We start from the raw sequence: 22,899 nt of genomic DNA, 5'->3' as shown, positions 1-22,899 counted from the left end.
CCCACCCATCAACCCACCAACCCACCCACTCATCCACCCACCCACCAACCCACCAAATCACCCACCCACCAACCAACCCACCCACTCACCCACTCACCCACCCACCAACGCACTCACCAAATCACCCACTCACTCACCAACCCACTCACCCACCCAACTACCCACTCACTCACTCACTCACCCACTCACCCACTTACTCACCCACCCACTCACTCACCCACCCACCAATCCACCCACCCACCAACCCACTCACTCACTCACCAACCCACTCACCAACCAACCCACCAACCCACTCTCTCACCCACCCATCAACCCACCAACCCACCCACTCACCAACCCACCCACCAACCCACCCACCCACTCACCCACTCACCCACCCACCAACGCACTCACCAAATCACCCACTCACTCACCAACCTACTTACCCACCCACCAACCCACTCACCCACCCACCCACCCAATCACCAACCCACTCACTCACCCACCCACCAATCCACCCACCCACCAACCCACTCACTCACTCACCAACCCACTCACCAACCCACTCACCAACCAACCCACCAACCCACTCTCTCACCCACCCATCAACCCACCAACTCACCCACTCATCCACCCACCCACCAACCCACCAACTCACCCACCCACCAACCCACCAACCAACCAACCCACTCACCAACTCAACCACTCATCCACCCACCCACCAACCCACCAACTCACCCACCCACTCACCCACCCACTCACTCACTCACTCACCCACTCACCCACTTACTCACCCACCCACTCACTCACCCACCCACCAATCCACCCACCCACCAACCCACTCACTCACTCACCAACCCACTCACCAACCAACCCACCAACCCACTCTCTCACCCACCCATCAACCCACCACCCACCCACTCATCCACCCACCCACCAACCCACCAATCACCCACCCACCAACCAACCCACCCACTCACCCACTCACCCACCCACCAACGCACTCACCAAATCACCCACTCACTCACCAACCCACTCACCCACCCAACTACCCACTCACTCACTCACTCACCCACTCACCCACTTACTCACCCACCCACTCACTCACCCACCCACCAATCCACCCACCCACCAACCCACTCACTCACTCACCAACCCACTCACCAACCAACCCACCAACCCACTCTCTCACCCACCCATCAACCCACCAACCCACCCACCACCCCACTCACCAACCCACCCACCAACCCACCCACCCACTCACCCACTCACCCACCCACCAACGCACTCACCAAATCACCCACTCACTCACCAACCTACTTACCCACCCACCAACCCACTCACCCACCCACCCACCCAATCACCAACCCACTCACTCACCCACCCACCAATCCACCCACCCACCAACCCACTCACTCACTCACCAACCCACTCACCAACCCACTCACCAACCAACCCACCAACCCACTCTCTCACCCACCCATCAACCCACCAACTCACCCACTCATCCACCCACCCACCAACCCACCAACTCACCAACCCACCCACTCACCCACCAACCCACCCACTCACCCACTCACCCACTCACCCACCCACTCACCCACCCACTCACCCACTCACCAACCCACCCACCCACCCACCAACTCACTATTTTACTTGAATTATTCAGCATGGCACTGTTGGTACCACCACCACCACCACCGCCACCACCACCACCACCACCACCGCCACCACCACCACCACCACCACCGGCCCCTGCCGGAGTCAGCAGCCTCTGAGCCACAGCTCGCCGCTGCGCCGCGTCGCTGCCGCTGAGCTCTGTGCGAGCCCCGTCCTCCGAAACGACGGACACGGCGCCCGGGTGGACCAACGGGCCGTTGAGGACGCAGCGACGGAGGGTGGCGACATTCCACGGGGTGACACGTTCAGGGTACGTCAGCTTCTGGGCAAACACCTGTGGTGGGGGGGTGGTGGGTGGGTGGGTGGGGGGGGGGTGGGTGGTGGGTGGGGGTTGGTGGGGGGTGGTGGGGGGTGGGTGGGGGGGGGGGTGGGTGGTGGGTGGGGGTTGGTGGGGGGGTGGGGGGTGGGTGGGGGGGGGGGGGTTGGTGGGGGGGTGGGTGAGTGAGTGGGTGAGTGGGTGAGTGAGTGAGTGAGTGGGTGGGTGAGTGGGTGGGTGAGTGAGTGGGTGAGTGGGTGAGTGAGTGGGTGCGTGAGTGGGTGGGGGGGTGGGTGCGTGAGTGGGTGGGGTGAGTGGGGTGAGTGAGTGGGTGGGTGAGTGAGTGGGTGAGTGGGTGAGTGGGTGAGTGAGTGGGTGGGTGAGTGGGTGGGTGTGTGGGTGAGTGAGTGGGTGAGTGAGTAGGTGAGTGAGTGAGTGTGTGAGTGAGTGGGTGGGTGAGTGGGTGAGTAAGTGAGTTGGTGAGTGGGTGAGTGAGTGAGTTGGTGAGTGGGTGAGTGTGTGAGTGAGTGGGTGGGTGAGTGAGTGACTGAGTGACTGAGTGAGTGAGTGGGTGAGTGAGTGAGTGACTGAGTGACTGACTGAGCGAGTGGGTGAGTGAGTGGGTGACTGAGTGAGTGAGTGGGTGAGTGGGTGAGTGAGTGAGTGGGTGAGTGGGTGAGTGAGTGAGTGAGTGGGTGGGTGAGTGGGTGAGTGAGTGGGTGGGTGAGTGACTCAGTGAGTGAGTGAGTGGGTGAATGAGTGAGTAGGTGAGTGACTGACTGAGTGATTGTGTGAGTGAGTGACTGACGGAGTGACTGTGTGAGTGACTGACTGACTGTGTGAGTGACTGACTGAGTGAGTGAGTTAGTTGAGTGAGTGACTGACTGTGTGACTGTGTGAGTGACTGACTGACTGACTGTGTGACTGACTGACTGTGTGACTGACTGACTGAGTGACTGTGTGACTGAGTAACTGACTGACTGTGTGACTGACTGAGTAACTGACTGACTGACTGACTGTGTGACTGACTGACTGAGTAACTGACTGACTGTGTGACTGACTGTGTGACTGTGTGACTGACTGACTGTGTGACTGACTGACTGACTGACTGTGTGACTGACTGAGTGACTGTGTGAGTGACTGACTGTGTGACTGACTGTGTGACTGACTGACTGACTGACTGTGTGACTGACTGTGTGACTGACTGACTGTGTGACTGACTGTGTGACTGACTGACTGTGTGACTGACTGACTGACTGTGTGACTGACTGACTGTGTGACTGACTGACTGACTGTGTGACTGACTGACTGACTGTGTGACTGACTGACTTACTGACTGACTTACTGACTGACTGTGTGACTGACTGAGTAACTGACTGAGTGACTGACTGACTGAGTGACTGAGTGAGTGACTGAGTGACTGAGTGACTGTGTGAGTGACTGTGTGACTGACTGACTGTGTGACTGACTGACTGACTGTGTGACTGACTGACTGAGTGAGTGAGTAGGTGAGTGAGTGACTGACTGTGTGACTGTGTGAGTGACTGAGTGACTGACTGACTGTGTGACTGACTGACTGTGTGAGTGACTGACTGACTGACTGTGTGACTGACTGACTGTGTGACTGACTGACTGACTGACTAACTGTGTGACTGACTGACTGTGTGACTGACTGACTGACTGTGTTACTGACTGTATGACTGACTGACTGAGTGAGTGAGTAGGTGAGTGAGTGACTGACTGTGTGACTGTGTGACTGACTGTGTGACTGACTGACTGTGTGACTGACTGTGTGACTGACTGTGTGACTGACTGTGTGACTGACTGTGTGACTGACTGTGTGACTGTGTGAGTGACGTTACCATGGGCACTCCGATCTCGTGCGTGCTGATGAACATGTCCGGGCAGATGACGGAGCGAGCGGCAAAGTCGACTCGCTTGCCCATCATGTGCTTCCTAAACAAGCCCTCCTTCTTCTCGAGCAGCTGCACCACAGAGACACGGGGGGGGCGGGGAGAGAGACACGGGGACGGGGAGACACGGCGGGGAGACAGGGGGGGGAGACATGGGGAGGGGGAGACACGGGGGGGGGGGGAGAGAGACATGGGGAGGGGGAGACACGGGGAGAGAGACGGTGAGAGAGACGGTGAGAGAGACACGGAGAGAGAGACACGGGGAGACACGGGGGGGAGACACGGGGAGAGAGACACGGAGAGAGAGACACGGTCAGAGAGAGACACGGGGAGACACGGGGAGAGAGACGGTGAGAGAGACGGTGAGAGAGACACGGAGAGAGAGACACGGGGAGACACGGGGGGGAGACACGGGGAGAGAGACACGGAGAGAGAGACACGGTCAGAGAGAGACACGGGGAGACACGGGGAGAGACACGGGGAGACACGGGGAGAGAGACACGGGGGGCAGACACGGGGAGAGAGAGACACGGGGAGAGAGACACGGGGAGACACGGGGAGAGAGACACGGGGAGAGAGAGACACGGGGAGAGAGACACGGGGAGACACGGGGAGAGAGACACGGGGAGACACGGGGAGAGAGACACGGGGAGAGAGAGACACGGGGAGAGAGACACGGGTAGACACGGGGAGAGAGACACGGGGAGAGAGAGACACGGGGAGAGAGAGACACGGGGAGAGAGACATGGGGAGAGAGAGACACGCGGAGAGAGACACGGGGAGAGAGACACGGGGGGGGCGGGGAGAGAGACACGGGGACGGGGAGACACGGCGGGGAGACAGGGGGGGGAGAGACACGGGGAGGGGGAGACACGGGGGGGGAGACACGGGAGGGAGACACGGGGGGAGAGAGAGACGGTGAGAGAGACACGGGGGGGAGACACGGGGAGAGAGACACGGGGGGGAGACACGGGGGGGAGACACGGGGAGACACGGGGAGAGGGAGACACGGGGGGGGAGAGACACGGGGAGGGGGAGACACGGGGGGGGAGACACGGTGAGACACGGGGAGACACGGGGAGAGAGAGACACGGGGGGGAGACACGGGGAGAGAGAGACACGGGGAGAGAGAGAGACGGGGAGAGAGAGACACGGGGAGAGAGAGAGACGGGGGAAGAGAGAGACGGGGAGAGAGACACGGGGAGAGAGAGACACGGGGAGAGAGACACGGGGAGAGAGAGACGGGGAGAGAGAGACGGGGAGAGAGACGGGGAGGGGGAGACACGGGGGGAGAGACACGGGGAGAGAGACGGTGAGAGAGACGGTGAGAGAGACACGGGGAGAGAGAGAGACATGGGGAGAGAGAGAGAGACACAGGGAGAGAGAGACACGGGGGGGAGAGAGAGAGACACGGGGAGAGAGAGACACGGGGGGGAGACACGGGGGGGAGACACGGGGAGAGAGAGACACGGGGAGAGAGAGACACGGGGAGAGAGACACACGGGGAGAGAGAGAGACATGGGGAGAGAGAGAGACACGGGGAGAGAGACACGGGGAGAGAGAGAGACACGGGGAGAGAGAGACACGGGGAGAGAGAGACACGGGGAGAGAGAGAGAGAGACACAGGGAGAGAGAGACACGGGGGGGAGAGAGAGAGACACGGGGAGAGAGAGACACGGGGGGGAGACACGGGGGGGAGACACGGGGAGACAGAGACACGGGGAGAGAGAGACACGGGGAGAGAGACACACGGGGAGAGAGAGAGACATGGGGAGAGAGAGAGACACGGGGAGAGAGACACGGGGAGAGAGAGAGACACGGGGAGAGAGAGACACGGGGAGAGAGAGACACGGGGAGACACGGGGAGACACGGGGAGACACGGGGAGAGAGAGACACGGGGAGAGAGAGACACGGGGAGAGAGACACGGGGAGAGACACAGGGGGGAGACACGGGGAGACACGGGGAGACACACGGGGAGAGAGAGACACGGGGAGAGAGACACGGGGAGAGAGAGAGACACGGGGAGAGAGAGACACGGGGAGAGGGAGAGACGGGGGGGAGACACGGGGAGACACGGGGGGGAGACACGGGGGGAGAGAGACACGGGGAGAGAGACACGGGGAGAGACACGGGGAGAGAGACACGGGGAGAGAGAGACACGGGGAGAGAAAGAGACACGGGGAGAGACACGGGGAGAGAGACATGGGGAGAGAGAGACACGGGGGGAGAGAAACACGGGGAGAGAGAGACACGGGGAGAGAGACACACGGGGAGAGAGACACACGGGGAGAGAGACACACGGGGAGAGAGACACGGGGAGAGAGACACGGGGAGAGAGACACGGGGAGAGAGACACGGGGAGAGAGACACGGGGAGAGAGAGACACGGGGAGAGAGACACAGGGAGAGAGACACGGGGAGAGAGAGACAAGGGGAGAGAGAGAGAGACACGGGGAGAGAGAGACACGGGGGGTAGAGAGAGAGACACGGGGAGAGAGAGACACGGGGGGGAGACACGGGGAGAGAGAGACACGGGGGGGAGAGAGAGACACGGGGAGAGAGACACAGGGAGAGAGACACGGGGAGAGAGAGAGACACGGGGAGAGAGACACGGTGAGAGAGAGACACGGGGAGAGAGACATGGGGAGACACGGGGAGAGAGACACGGGTAGAGAGACACGGTGAAAGAGAGACACGGTCAGAGAGAGACACGGGGAGACCCGGGGGGAGACACGGGGAGAGACACGGGGAGAGAGACACGGGGAGAGAGACACGGGGAGAGAGACACGGGGAGAGAGACACGGGGAGAGAGACAGAGTGAAAGAGAGACACGGGGAGAGAGACACGGGGAGAGAGACACAATGAGAGACACAGGGAGAGAGACACGGGGGGGAGACACGGAGGGAGATACACGGTGACTGAGCGAGTGACTGAGCGAGTGACTGAGCGAGTGACCGAGTGACTGAGTGACTGAGCGAGTGACTGAGTGACTGAGCGACTGAGCGACTGAGCGAGTGACTGAACGACTGACTGAGTGACTGAGTGAGTGACTGAGTGACTGAGCGAGTGAACGACTGAGCGAGTGACTGAGCGAGTGACTGAGCGAGTGACTGAGTGACTGAGCGAGTGAGCGAGTGAGCGAGCGAGTGACTGAGTAAGTGAACGACTGAGCGAGCGACTGAGCGAATGAGCGAGTGACTGAACGACTGACTGAGTGACTGAGTGACTGAGTGACTGAGTGAGTGACTGAGCGTGCGACTGAGTGAGTGACTGAGCGAGCGACTGACTGAGCGAGTGAATGACTGACTGAGTGACTGACTGAGTGAGTGAGTGACTGAGCGAGTGACTGAGCGAGTGAACAAGTGACTGACAGAGCGAGTGACTGAGCGAGTGACTGAGTGACTGACTGAGTGAACGACTGAGCGAGTGACTGAGTGACTGAGCGAGTGAACGACTGAGCGAGTGACTGAGTGAGTGACTGACTGAGTGACTGAGTGACTGAGTGACTGACTGAGTGACTGAGTGACTGAGTGACTGACTGAGTGACTGAGTGACTGAGCGAGTGACTGAGTGACTGAGCGACTGAGTGAGTGACTGAGTGACTGAGCGAGCGAACGACTGAGCGAGTGACTGACTGACTGAGTGACTGAGCAAGTGACTGAGTGACTGAGTTACTGAGTGAGTGATCACCTGTTTAACACCGGGGTGTTTGTCCGTGAGTGTACGATCTAGCTCGCTGTCGAAGGCGACGTTGACTGACTGAGTGACTGAGTGAGTGACTGAGTGACTGAGCGAGTGACTGAGTGACTGAGTGACTGACTGACTGAGTGACTGAGTGAGTGAACGACTGACTGAGTGACTGAGCGGGTGACTGAGTGACTGAGCGAGTGAACGACTGAGTGAGTGACTGAGTGACTGAGTGAGTGACTGAGTGACTGAGTGAGTGACTGAGTGACTGAGTGACTGACTGAGTGACTGACTGAGTGACTGAGTGACTGACTGACTGAGTGACTGACTGAGTGACTGAGTGACTGACTGAGTGACTGAGTGACTGAGCGAGCGAGTGACTGACTGAGTGACTGACTGAGTGGCTGAGTGAGTGACTGAGTGACTGACTGAGTGACTGACTGAGTGACTGAGTGACTGAGCGAGTGACTGAGTGACTGAGCGAGTGACTGAGCGAGTGAGTGACTGACTGAGTGACTGAGCGAGCGACTGAGCGACTGAGTGAGTGACTGAACGACTGAACGACTGATCACCTGTTTCACACCGGGGTGTTTATCTGTGAGTGTACGGTCTAGCTCGCTGTCAAAGGCAACGTTGACTGACTGACTGAGTGAGTGAGTGACTGAGTGACTGACTGACTGACTGAGTGACTGACTGAGCGAGTGACTGAGTGACTGAGTGACTGACTGACTGAGTGAGTGATCACCTGTTTAACACCGGGGTGTTTGTCCGTGAGCGTACGATCTAGCTCGCTGTCAAAGGCAACGTTGACTGAGTGACTGAGCGAGTGAACGACTGACTGAGTGACTGAGCGAGTGATTGAGTGAGTGACTGACTGAGTGACTGAGTGACTGACTGACTGACTGAGTGACTGAGCGAGTGATCACCTGTTTAACACCGGGGTGTTTGTCTGTGAGTGTACGGTCTAGCTCGCTGTCAAAGGCGACGTTGACTGACTGAGTGACTGACTGAGTGACTGAGTGAGTGACTCAACGACTGAGTGAGTGACTGAGTGACTGAGTGACTGAGTGACTGACTGAGTGACTGAGTGACTGACTGAGTGACTGAGTGACTGACTGAGTGACTGACTGAGTGACTGAGTGACTGAGTGAGTGACTCAACGACTGAGTGAGTGACTGAGTGACTGAGTGACTGAGTGACTGACTGAGTGACTGAGTGACTGACTGAGTGACTGACTGAGTGACTGAGTGACTGAGTTACTGAGCGAGTGATCACCTGTTTCACACCGGGGTGTTTGTCTGTGAGTGTACGATCTAGCTCGCTGTCAAAGGCGACGTTGACTGACTGAGTGACTGAGTGACTGAGTGACTGAGTGACTGACTGAGTGACTGAGTGACTGAGCGAGTGACTGAGTGACTGAGTGACTGAGTGACTGACTGAGTGACTGAGTGACTGAGCGAGTGACTGAGTGACTGACTGACTGAGTGATTGACTGAACGAGTGATCACCTGTTTAACACCGGGGTGTTTGTCTGTGAGTGTACGATCTAGCTCGCTGTCGAAGGCGACGTTGACCAGCAGCTGCAGCCGGCCCCATGCGGAGTGCAGCTTGGAGGAGAGGTCCAGGCCGGGGATGGCAGCCAGGAAGGAGCGATCAGCTGCATCATCATCGTCATCGTCAGCGGCAGCGGCAGGGATACTCCGCTGTTGGATGGGAGGCGGACCGCTCGCTCAGTCGCTCGCTCAGTCAGTCACTCAGTCAGTCAATCAGTCACTCAGTCACTCAGTCACTCAGTCACTCAGTCAGTCAGTCAGTCAGTCAGTCACTCAGTCAGTCAGTCAGTCAGTCAGTCAGTCACTCAGTCAGTCAGTCAGTCACTCAGTCAGTCAGTCAGTCAGTCGCTTGGTCAGTCACTCAGTCAGTCAGTCACTCAGTCAGTCACTCAGTCGCTCGCTCAGTCAGTCACTCAGTCAGTCAGTCACTCAGTCAGTCACTCAGTCGCTCAGTCGCTCGCTCAGTCAGTCACTCAGTCAGTCAGTCACTCACTCAGTCACTCAGTCACTCAGTCAGTAACTCACTCAGTCACTCAGTCAGTCACTCAGTCACTCACTCAGTCACTCACTCAGTCACTCACTCAGTCAATTAGTCACTCAGTCAGTCACTCAGTCAGTCACTCAGTCACTCACTCAGTCACCCACTCAGTCACTCAGTCACTCAGTCAGTCACTCGTTCATTCAGTCACTCAGTCACTCCGTCAGTCACTCAGTCACTCAGTCAGTCACTCAGTCAGTCACTCAGTAACTCACTCAGTCGCTCACTCAGTCACTCAGTCAGTCACTCAGTCAGTCACTCAGTCAGTCACTCACTCACTCAGTCAGTCACTCACTCACTCAGTCGCTCACTCAGTCAGTCACTCACTCAGTCAGTCAGTCAGTCACTCACTCAGTCACTCACTCTCTCAGTCACTCACTCACTCAGTAACTCACTCAATCGCTCAGTCAGTCACTCACTTACTCAGTCACTCAGTCACTCACTCAGTCACTCACTCTCTCAGTCACTCAGTCAGTCACTCACTCAGTAACTCGCTCAGTCACTCACTTAGTCACTCACTCACTCAGTCGCTCAGTCACTCAGTCACTCGTCAGTCACTCACCCACTCACTCACTCACCCACCACCCACCCACTCACCTATCCACCCACCCACCCACCCACCCACTCACTCACCCACCCACCCACTCACACACCCACCCACTCACCCACCCACTCACCTATCCACCCACCCACCCACTCACTCACCCACCCACCCACCCACTCACCCACCCACCCACCCACTCACCCACCCACTCACTCACTCACCCACCCACCCACCCACTCACCCACCCACACACCCAACTACTCACCCACCCACCCACCCACTCACCCACCCACCCACCCATTCACTCACTCACCCACTCACCCACCCACCCACTCACCCACCCACCCACTCACCCACCCAACCACTCACCCACCCAACCACTCACTCACTCACTCACCCACTCACTCACTCACCCACCCACCCACTCACCCACCCACCCACTCACCCACCCACTCACCCACCCACTCACCCACTCACTCACTCACCCACTCACCCACTCACTCACTCACCCACCCACCCACTCACCCACCCACCCACTCACCCACCCACCCACTCACCCACCCACCCACTCACCCACCCACCCACTCACCCACCCACCCACCCACTCACCCACCCACCCACTCACTCACCCACCCACTCACCTCGTCGCTGGTGAGTGTATTGGTGAGGTGTGGCTTGCTAGCGGTGAGCGACAGGATGCGTGTGATGGTGCAGGCCGCTTTGATCACCGCTTGCAGATTTGCCGTCTGCCCGTTCATGAACACCTTGTCACCCATCTTGTTAATGGGGCGGAACCTGGGCAACACAGTCACTCACTCACTTACCACATCACTCACCACGTCACTCACCACGTCACTCACTCACCACGTCACTCACCACGTCACTCACCACGTCACTCACTCACCACGTCACTCACCACGTCACTCACCACGTCACTCACTCACCACGTCACTCACCACGTCACTCACTCACCACGTCACTCACCACGTCACTCACCACGTCACTCACTCACCACGTCACTCACTCACCACGTCACTCACCACGTCACTCACCACGTCACTCACTCACCACGTCACTCACCACGTCACTCACCACCTCACTCACCACGTCACTCACTCACTCACTCACCACGTCACTCACCACGTCACTCACTCACCACGTCACTCACCACGTCACTCACCACGTCACTCACCACGTCACTCACTCACTCACCACGTCACTCACTCACCACCTCACTCACCACGTCACTCACTCACCACCTCACTCACCACGTCACTCACTCACTCACCACGTCACTCACCACGTCACTCACCACGTCACTCACCACGTCACTCACTCACTCACCACGTCACTCACTCACCACCTCACTCACCACGTCACTCACTCACCACGTCACTCACCACGTTCATGAACACCTTGTCACCCATCTTGTTAACGGGGCAGAACCTGGACAACACAGTCACTCACCACGTCACTCACCACGTCACTCACCACGTCACTCACCACGTCACTCACCACGTCACTCACCACGTCACTCACCACGTCACTCACCACGTCACTCACTACGTCACTCACCACGTCACTCACCACGTCACTCACTCACCACCTCACTCACCACGTCACTCACTCACCACGTCACTCACCACGTCACTCACTCACTCACCACGTCACTCACCACGTCACTCACTCACCAAGTCACTCACTCACCACGTCACTCACCACGTCACTCACCACGTCACTCACTCACCACCTCACTCACCACGTCACTCACTCACCACCTCACTCACCACGTCACTCACCACGTCACTCACTCACCACGTCACTCACCATGTCACTCACTCACTCACCACCTCACTCACCACGTCACTCACCACGTCACTCACCACGTCACTCACTCACCACGTCACTCACCACGTCACTCACCACGTCACTCACCACGTCACTCACCACGTCACCACCACGTCACTCACTACGTCACTCACCACGTCACTCACTCACCACGTCACTCACTCACTCACCACCTCACTCACCACGTCACTCACCACGTCACCACCACGTCACTCACTCACCACGTCACTCACTCACTCACCACGTCACTCACCACCTCACTCACCACGTCACTCACCACGTCACTCACCACGTCACTCACTCACTCACCAAGTCACTCACTCACTCACTCACCAAGTCACTCACTCACTCACTCACCACGTCACTCACTCACTCACTCACCACATCACTCACCACCTCACTCACCACGTCACTCACTCACTCACCACGTCACTCACTCACTCACCACGTCACTCACTCACTCACCACGTCACTCACCACGTCACTCACCACGTCACTCACTCATTCACCACGTCACTCACCACGTCACTCACCACGTCACTCACCACGTCACTCACCACGTCACTCACTCACTCACCACGTCACTCACTCACTCACCACGTCACTCACCACGTCACTCACCACGTCACTCACTCACCACCTCACTCACCACGTCACTCACTCACCACCTCACTCACTCACCACGTCACTCACCACGTCACTCACCACGTCACTCACCACCTCGCTCACCACGTCACTCACTCACTCACTCACCACCTCACTCACCACGTCACTCACTCACCACCTCACTCACCACGTCACTCACCACGTCACTCACTCACTCACTACCTCACTCACCACGTCACTCACTCACTCACTCACCACGTCACTCACTCACTCACCACGTCACTCACCACGTCACTCACCACCTCACTCACCACGTCACTCACCACGTTCATGAACACCTTATCACCCATCTTGTTAACGGGGCGGAACCTGGGCAACACAGTCACTCACTCACCACGTCACTCACCACGTCACTCACCACGTCACTCACCACGTCACTCACCACGTCACTCACCACGTCACTCACCACGTCACTCACTCACCACGTCACTCACCACGTCACTCACTCACTCACCATGTCACTCACCACGTCACTCACTCAGTCACTCACTCAGTCACTCACTCAGTCGCTCACTCAGTCGCTCACTCAGTCACTCACTCAGTCACTCACTCAGTCGCTCACTCAGTCGCTCACTCAGTCGCTCACTCAGTCGCTCACTCAGTCACTCACTCAGTCACTCACTCAGTCACTCACTCAGTCGCTCACCAGTCGCTCACTCAGTCGCTCACTCAGTCGCTCACTCAGTCACTCACTCAGTCACTCACTCAGTCACTCACTCAGTCGCTCACTCAGTCGCTCACTCAGTCGCTCAGTCAGTCACTCACTCAGTCACTCAGTCACCCCCACCCGCCCCACTCCCCCCCCCCCACCCCCCCACCACCCCCCCCCCACTACCCCCCCCCCCCACCCCCCCACCCACCACCCCCCCCCCCCCCCCCACCACCCCCCCACCACCCCCCCCCCCCCCCCCCCCCACCTGCAAGGAGGAACTGGCAACAGGTCCAGGAAGAAGACTTCTGGGGCCCAACCCTTGCTGGGCTGAGACGCCTCAACGCCGGCAAACAGCACACGCAGCACACCGCCTGCGTCATACACACAGTGTCATACACACACAGTGTTATACAGTGTTATACACATACAGTGTCACACACACAGTGTTATACACACAGTGTCATACACACACAGTGTTATACAGTGTCACACATACACACAGTGTCACACACACACACAGTGTCACACACACAGTGTTATACACACAGTGTCACACACACACACACGCAGCACACCGCCTGCGTCATACACACAGCGTCATACACACAGCATCATACACACAGTGTCACACACACACACACGCAGCACACCGCCTGCATCATACACACAGCGTCATACACACAGCGTCATACACACAGTGTTATACACACAGCGTCATACACACACAGTGTTATACACATACAGTGTCACACACACAGTGTTATACACACAGTGTCATACACACACAGTGTTATACAGTGTCACACATACACACAGTGTCACACACACACACAGTGTCACACACACAGTGTTATACACACAGTGTCACACACACACACACGCAGCACACCGCCTGCGTCATACACACAGCGTCATACACACAGCATCATACACACAGTGTCACACACACACACACGCAGCACACCGCCTGCATCATACACACAGCGTCATACACACAGCGTCATACACACAGTGTTATACACACAGCGTCATACACACACAGTGTTATACACATACAGTGTCACACACACAGTGTTATACACACAGTGTCATACACACACAGTGTTATACAGTGTCACACATACACACAGTGTCACACACACACACAGTGTCACACACACAGTGTTATACACACAGTGTCACACACACACACACGCAGCACACCGCCTGCGTCATACACACAGCGTCATACACACAGCATCATACACACAGTGTCACACACACACACACGCAGCACACCGCCTGCATCATACACACAGCGTCATACACACAGCGTCATACACACAGTGTTATACACACAGCGTCATACACACACAGTGTTATACACATACAGTGTCACACACACAGTGTTATACACACAGTGTCATACACACACAGTGTTATACAGTGTCACACATACACACAGTGTCACACACACACACAGTGTCACACACACAGTGTTATACACACAGTGTCACACACACACACACGCAGCACACCGCCTGCGTCATACACACAGCGTCATACACACAGCATCATACACACAGTGTCACACACACACAGCATCACACACACGCAGCACACCGCCTGCATCATACACACAGCGTCATACACACACACAGTGTTATACAGTGTCATACACACAGTGTCATACACAGCGTCACACACAGTGTTATACACATACAGTGTCACACACACACACACAGTGTCACACACACAGCATCACACACACGCAGCACACCGCCTGCGTCATACACACACAGTGTCACACACACAGCGTCATACACACAGCGTCATACACACAGTGTAATACACACAGTGTAATACACACACACAGTGTCATACACACACAGCGTCACACACAGTGTCACACACGCAGCACACCGCCTGCGTCATACACACAGCGTCATACACACAGCGTCATACACACACAGCGTCACACACACAGTGTCACACACACACGCAGCACACCGCCTGCATCATACACACAGCGTCATACACACAGTGTAATACACACAGTGTCATACACACAGCGTCATACACAGTGTCACACACACAGCGTCATACACACAGCGTCATACACACACAGCGTCACACACACAGTGTCACACACACACGCAGCACACCGCCTGCATCATACACACAGCGTCATACACACAGTGTAATACACACAGTGTCATACACACAGCGTCATACACAGTGTCACACACACAGCGTCATACACACAGTGTCACACACACAGTGTCACACACACAGTGTCATACACACAGCGTCACACACAGCATCATACACAGTGTCACACACACAGCGTCATACACACAGTGTCACACACACAGTGTCACACACACAGTGTCATACACACAGCGTCACACACAGCATCATACACAGTGTCACACACAGTGTCATACACACGCAGCACACCGCCTGCATCATACACACAGCGTCATACACACAGCGTCATACACACAGCGTCACACACACAGTGTCACACACACAGTGTCATACACACGCAACACACCGCCTGCATCATACACACAGCGTCATACACACAGCGTCATACACACAGCGTCACACACAGCATCATACACAGTGTCACACACACAGTGTCACACACACACAGTGTCACACAGTGTCACACACACAGTGTCACACACACACACAGTGTCTCACACACACACAGTGTCACACACACAGTGTACACACGCACACACAGCATAATACACACACACAGCATCATACACACAGCATCATACACACACACAGTGTTATACAGTGTCACAAACACACACAGCGTCATACACACAGAGCATCGCACACAGTGTACACACACACCCAGTGTTATACACACACGCAGCACACCGCCTGCGTCACACACACAGCATCATACACACACACAGTGTACACACACAGTGTCACACACACAGTGTCACACACACACAGTGTCACACACAGTGTCACACACAGTGTACACACACAGTGTCACACACACACAGTGTACACACACAGTGTCACACACACACACAGCGTCACACACACACAGTGTACACACTCACAGCACACCGCCTGCGTCACACACACAGCATCATACACACACAAAGTGTCACACACACACAGTGTACACACACAGTGTCACACACACACAGTGTACACACACAGTGTCACACACACACAGCGTCACACACACACACACAGTGTACACACTCGCAGCACACCGCCTGCATCACACACACAGCATCATACACACACAGTGTCACACACACAGTGTACACACACAGTGTACACACACAGTGTCACACACACAGTGTACACACACAGTGTCACACACACAGTGTACACACACAGTGTCACACACACACAGCGTCACACACACACACACAGTGTACACACTCGCAGCACACCGCCTGCAACACACACGCAGCGTCATACACAGTGTCACACACAGTGTCACACACACAGCATCATACACACACAGTGTTATACACACAGCGTCATACACACACGCAGTGTCACACATACAGTGTCACACACACACGGTGTCATACACAGCGTCACACACACAGTGTTACACACACACAATGTCACACACACAAGCAGCACACCGCCTGCGTCACACACACAGCGTCATACACACAGCGTCATACACAGTGTCACACACACACACAGTGTCACACACACAGCACACTGCCTGCGTCACACACACAGCGTCATAAACACAGCGTCATACACCCAGTGTCAGACTCATACACACAGCGTCATACACACAGCGTCTCACACACACACACACACAGCGTCTCTCAAACACACACAGCATCACACACACACAGTATCATCAGAATGAGTGAGTGAGTGGGTGGGCGAGTGGGTGAGTGGGTGAGTGGGTGGGTGGGTGAGTGAGTGAGTGGGTGAGTGGGTGGGTGAGTGAGCGAGTGAGTGGGCGAGTGAGTGGGTGAGCGAGTGGATGAGTGAGGAGGTGAGTGAATGAGTGGGTGAGTGGGTGAGTTAGTGGGTGAGTGGGTGGGTGAGTGGGTGAGTGGGTGGGTGGGTGAGTGGGTGCGTGGGTGAGTGGGTGAGTGAGTGGGTGGGTGGGTGAGCGAGTGAGTGAGTGAGCGAGTGAGCGAGCGAGTGAGTGGGTGAGTGGGTGAGTGAGTGGGTGAGTGAGTGGGTGAGTGAGTGGGTGAGCGAGTGAGTGAGTGAGTGGGTGGGTGAGTGAGTGGGTGGGTAGGTGAGTGGGTGGGTGAGTGGGTGAGTGGGTGAGTGAGTGAGCGAGTGAGTGAGCGAGTGAGTGAGTGAGTGAGCGAGGGGGTGGGTGGGTGAGTGAGTGAGTGGGTGAGTGGGTGAGTGAACGGGTGAGTGAGTGGGTGAGTGAGTGAGTGGGTGGGTGAGTGAGTGGGTGGGTGAGTGGGCGAGTGGGTGGGTGAGTGAGTGGGTGAGTGAGTGAGTGGGTGAGTGGGTGGGTGAGTGAGCGAGTGAATGAGTGGGTGAGTGAGTGAGTGGGTGGGTGAGTGGGTGAGTGGGTGAGTGAGTGAGTGAGTGGGTGAGTGAGTGAGTGAGTGGGTGAGTGAGTGGGTGAGTGAGTGAGTGAGTGGGTGGGTGGGTGAGTGGGTGAGAGTGAGTGGGTGGGTGGGTGAGTGAGTGAGTGGGTGAGTGAGAGTGAGTGGGTGAGTGAGTGGGTAGGTGAGTGAGCGAGTGAGTGAGTAGGTGAGCGAGTGAGTGAGTGAGTGAGTGGGTGAGTGAGCGAGTGGGTGGGTGAGTGAGTGAGTGGATGAGTGGGTAGGTAGGTGAGTGAGTGAGTGGGTGGGTGAGTGAGTGGGTAGGTGAGTGGGTGACTGAGTTACTCACCCTCATTCTCCCAGATCCTCACCACATGCTCCCTCACAGCGCTGGGTGTGAGTAACTGTTGCCCTTTCTCATCCGCTGTGGGATGGACAATCACACACTCACCAAATACTCACCACACACTCACCACTCACTCACCCACTCACTCACCTACCCACCCACTCACTCACCCACTCACTCACTCACTCACTGACCCACCCACCCACCCACTCACTCACCTACCCACCCACCCACCCACTCACCCACCCACTCACTCAACCACTAACTCACCCACTCACTCACCGACCCACCCACCCACTCACTCACTCACCCACCCACCCACCCACTCACTCACTCACCCACTCATCCACTCACTCACCCACCCACTCACTCACCCACCCACCCACCCACTCACCCACTCACCCACCCACTCACTCACCCACTCACTCAACCACCAACTCACCCACTCACTCACCCACCCACTCACTCACTCACCCACCCCCCCACCCACCCCACCACTCACCCACCCCCCCACCCACCCCACCACTCACCCACTCACCCACCCACTCACCCACTCACCCACCCACTCACTCACTCACCCACCCACTCACCCACCCACTCACCCACCCACTCACCCACCCACCCCACCACCCAACCCACCACTCACCAATGTCATCAGTGATGGTCTCCATCGCAGGATTAGACGTTACGGACTTGCTCCTCCTTGCAGGCTGCAAGCGTACTCCAGGGTAGCGGACCATCAACTTGCTGTGATGTTCTTTTCTGACGGTGAACTTACCAGCCCTGGCGGGGAGTGGTGAAGTATGGTCAAAGTTGTTGATGATCATGATGATGATGATGTTGATGATGATGATGTTTACATTATGAGACCTCCTTTGCCAGTAACAAGATATAGGAATGAGGTTTTTACCCTTTTAACCGGCACACAAAACTCAAATTTTCTTATAGGAATGAGGTTTTTACCCTTTTAACCGGCACACAAAACTGAAATATTCTTATAGAAATAGGTTTTTACCCTTTTAACCGGCACACAAAACTTAAATATTCTTATAGAAATAGGTTTTTACCCTTTTAACTGGCACACAAAACTCAAATATTCTTATAGAAATAGGTTTTTACCCTTTTAACTGGCACACAAAACTCAAATCTTCTTATAGAAATAGGTTTTTACCCTTTTAACCGGCACACAAAAAACTGAAATCTTCTTATAGAAATAGGTTTTTACCCTTTTAACTGCCACACAAAACTCAAATCTTCTTATAGAAATAGGTTTTTACCCTTTTAACCGGCACACAAAAAACTGAAATCTTCTTATAGAAATAGGTTTTTACCCTTTTAACTGGCACACAAAACTCAAATATTCTTATAGAAATAGGTTTATACCCTTTTAACCGGCACACACAAAACTCAAATCTCCTTATAGAAATAGGTTTTTACCCTATTAACCGGCACACAAAACTGAAATATTCTTATAGAAATAGGTTTTTACCCTTTTAACTGGCACACAAAACTGAAATCTCCTTATAGGAATAGGTTTTTACCCTTTTAACTGGCACACAAAACTGAAATTTCCTTATAGAAATAGGTTTTTACCCTTTTAACCGGCACACACAAAACTGAAATATTCTTATAGAAATAGGTTTTTACCCTTTTAACCGGCACACAAAACTGAAATATTCTTATAGGAATAGGTTTTTACCCTTTTAACTGGCACACAAAACTGAAATATTCTTATAGAAATAGGTTTTTACCCTTTTAACCGGCACACAAAACTGAAATATTCTTATAGGAATAGGTTTTTACCCTTTTAACTGGCACACAAAACTGAAATATTCTTATAGAAATAGGTTTTTACCCTTTTAACCGACACACAAAACTGAAATATTCTTATAGGAATAGGTTTTTACCCTTTTAACTGGCACACAAAACTGAAATATTCTTATAGAAATAGGTTTTTACCCTTTTAACCGGCAGACAAAACTCAAATCTCCTTATAGAAATAGGTTTTTACCCTTTTAACTGGCACACAAAACTGAAATCTCCCTTATAGAAATAGGTTTTTACCCTTTTAACTGGCACAAAAAACTGACACCTTAATTCAAGGCGTCGTGTCTGCAATAACCACAACACAAGCAGTCAAAAACACAAACATAAAGACAACTCTGATAATAATAATAATGATATTGGCATTGTCCTTGAATTTGATTGGTCCACACCAGAGACAGCTTTTCTTAGAGCCCCTTTAAGTCTCTCCGCTGGTGTTGGACCAGAAGACGCCAAAAGGCGTACAGCTCAAAAAACAGCGAACTATCAGAGTTATTGAGGGCTCGGGTTGAGCATTTACATTATGAGACCTCTCCTTTGCCAGTAACAAGATATAGGAATAGGTTTTTACCCTTTTAACTGGCACACAAAACTGAAATATTCTTATAGAAATAGGTTTTTACCCTTTTAACCGGCACACAAAACTGAAATATTCTTATAGAAATAGGTTTTACCCTTTTAACTGGCACACAAAACTGAAATATTCTTATAGAAATAGGTTTTACCCTTTTAACTGGCACACAAAAAACTGACACCTTTATTCAAGGCATCGTGTCTGCAATAACCACAACACAAGCAGTCAGAATGCAAACAAAAAGAGACATGTTGTTGTTGTTGATGTTGATGATGTTGTTGTTGATGATGTTGTTGTTGATGTTGTTGATGTTGTTGTTGATGTTGTTGATGATGTTGTTGATGTTGATGATGGTGTTGTTGATGATGGTGTTGTTGATGATGATGTTGATGTTGTTGATGATGTTGTTGATGTTGTTGTTGATGTTGTTGATGTTGTTTATGATGTTGATGATGTTGTTGTTCATGTTGTTTATGATGTTGGTGTTGTTGATGATGATGTTGTTGTTGATGTTGATGATGTTGTTGTTGATGTTGTTGATGTTGATGATGTTGTTGATGTTGTTGATGTTGATGATGTTGTTGTTGTTGATGTTGATGATGTTGTTGTTGTTGATGATGTTGATGATGTTGTTGTTGATGTTGTTTATGATGTTGGTGTTGTTGATGATGATGTTGTTGTTGATGTTGATGATGTTGATGATGATGATGTTGTTGTTGATGTTGATGATGTTGTTGATGTTGATGATGTTGTTGTTGATGTTGTTTATGATGTTGGTGTTGTTGATGATGATGTTGATGATGTTGTTGTTGGTGTTGTTGTTGGTGTTGTTGATGATGATGATGTTGATGTTGTTGTTGTTGTTGATGATGATGATGTTGTTGATGATGATGTTGGTGTTGTTGATGATGACGATGATGTTGATGTTGTTGATGTTGATGTTGTTGATGATGATGTTGGTGTTGTTGATGATGATGTTGATGAAGTTGTTGTTGTTGATGATGTTGATGATGTTGTTGATGTTGTTGTTGTTGGTGTTGATGATGATGTTGTTGATGATGATGTTGTTGATGCTGATGATGTTGTTGTTGTTGATGTTGTTGATGTTGTTGTTGATGATGATGTTGATGTTGTTGATGTTGTTGATGATGATGTTGTTGATGTTGTTGATGATGAAGTTGTTGATGTTGATGTTGTTGTTGATGTTGTAATTGTTGTTGTTTATGATGTTGTTGATGTTGTTGATGATGAAGTTGTTGATGTTGTTGATGTTGTAATTGTTGTTGTTGTTATTGCTGCTCTCACCTGCAGAGGCTGCAGGGCCGAGACTTCATCTGACACTTCCAGAAGCGTGTGAGGAGCGTCAGGCGACACTCACACACATTCTTCACCTGTTACAACAACAACACACACAGACACATAGACACACACTACACAACAACAACCGCCATTCACCACTAAGTGGTGGTGACGTCACCACGACGCTTGTGCCAGGCTATGTGCACCCTGAGGCCACGTGAAGTGTCGAACGCCCGCTGGCAGGAGGTCACGGGGCAGACCCAGGTGCCACGGGTCGACTGACTGAGATGACTGGCTGATGCACCACCTGTGCCCCCTACTGTGCCAACCTGCTGTGCTTTAGCCACCCGGCGCTCCGCTCGTTGTTCTGAGCGTCGCTCCTCCGCCCTCCGTTGTTGTTGGAGGGCGACTGCCTCCAACTGCCCAGTAGCATCCTTCACAAGCCTCCTCCACAGAGGCCGATCTTGACACCGCTGGTACCGGTCATCGGCAAGTCCACTCAGCTCCACGTCCTCCTGTACCACATCACTCCATCTCTTCTCTAGCCCGTGCCGCGCCCGTTTAGCCCCCTCGATCCGGCCGAACAAAAGCTGTTTCGGCATGCGGTGGCTGGGCATGCGGGCTACATGACCCAGCCAACGCAGCCTTGCCTGCCGGAGGAGCTCACCGATGGGACCTTGCCCACATCTTTCAAGGATTTGTGAGCTCCTCACACAATCCAGTCTGGTTAAACCTAGGATGGATCGTAGGCAGGCCAGCCTAAATGTTTCTAACCGGCGAAGATGTTCCATTAGGGGGGTCCACGTTTCACAAGCGTAGAGAAGAGAGGGAATGACCGTGGCCGAGAAGACCTGAAGCTTAGTGCGGAGCGACAGACCAGGTAGCTTCCACACAGCGTTAAGCAACCGATGAAAAGATATTACCGCTAGACTGATTCGGAGTGAGACCTCTGCTGTTAAACTGGAGCCAGTCATAAGCACACTGCCCAGGTATGGAAAACTCTCCACTCTCTCCACAACTGCCCCATTACC

At 53.8% G+C, this 22,899-nt stretch overlaps 1 protein-coding gene across 1 annotated transcript in view; it reads right to left on the bottom strand.

Moving 5' to 3' along the window:
- POLR1A (RNA polymerase I subunit A) overlaps positions 1 to 22,899 on the bottom strand; it is a 144,289-nt gene that overhangs the window by 106,104 nt on the left and 15,286 nt on the right. The window contains exons 6-13 of the mRNA XM_076064594.1: positions 21,875 to 21,960; positions 18,818 to 18,954; positions 18,175 to 18,249; positions 13,583 to 13,688; positions 10,793 to 10,946; positions 9,025 to 9,219; positions 3,778 to 3,900; positions 1,731 to 1,933 (exon numbers count right to left, since the gene is read on the bottom strand). Coding sequence (XP_075920709.1) covers positions 1,731 to 1,933; positions 3,778 to 3,900; positions 9,025 to 9,219; positions 10,793 to 10,946; positions 13,583 to 13,688; positions 18,175 to 18,249; positions 18,818 to 18,954; positions 21,875 to 21,960 — 1,079 coding nt within the window. The remainder of the gene's footprint in view (positions 1 to 1,730; positions 1,934 to 3,777; positions 3,901 to 9,024; positions 9,220 to 10,792; positions 10,947 to 13,582; positions 13,689 to 18,174; positions 18,250 to 18,817; positions 18,955 to 21,874; positions 21,961 to 22,899) is intronic.

This window comes from Petromyzon marinus, unplaced genomic scaffold (assembly GCF_048934315.1).
Source record: "Petromyzon marinus isolate PM22_M1 ecotype Great Lakes invasive population unplaced genomic scaffold, UKy_Petmar_22M1.pri1.0 PM_Scaffold_54, whole genome shotgun sequence".
In the NCBI taxonomy this organism is placed as follows: Eukaryota; Metazoa; Chordata; class Hyperoartia; order Petromyzontiformes; family Petromyzontidae; genus Petromyzon; species Petromyzon marinus.
The sequence above is the reverse complement of the archived record's forward strand: the minus strand, read 5'-3'. Positions and strand labels throughout refer to the sequence as shown.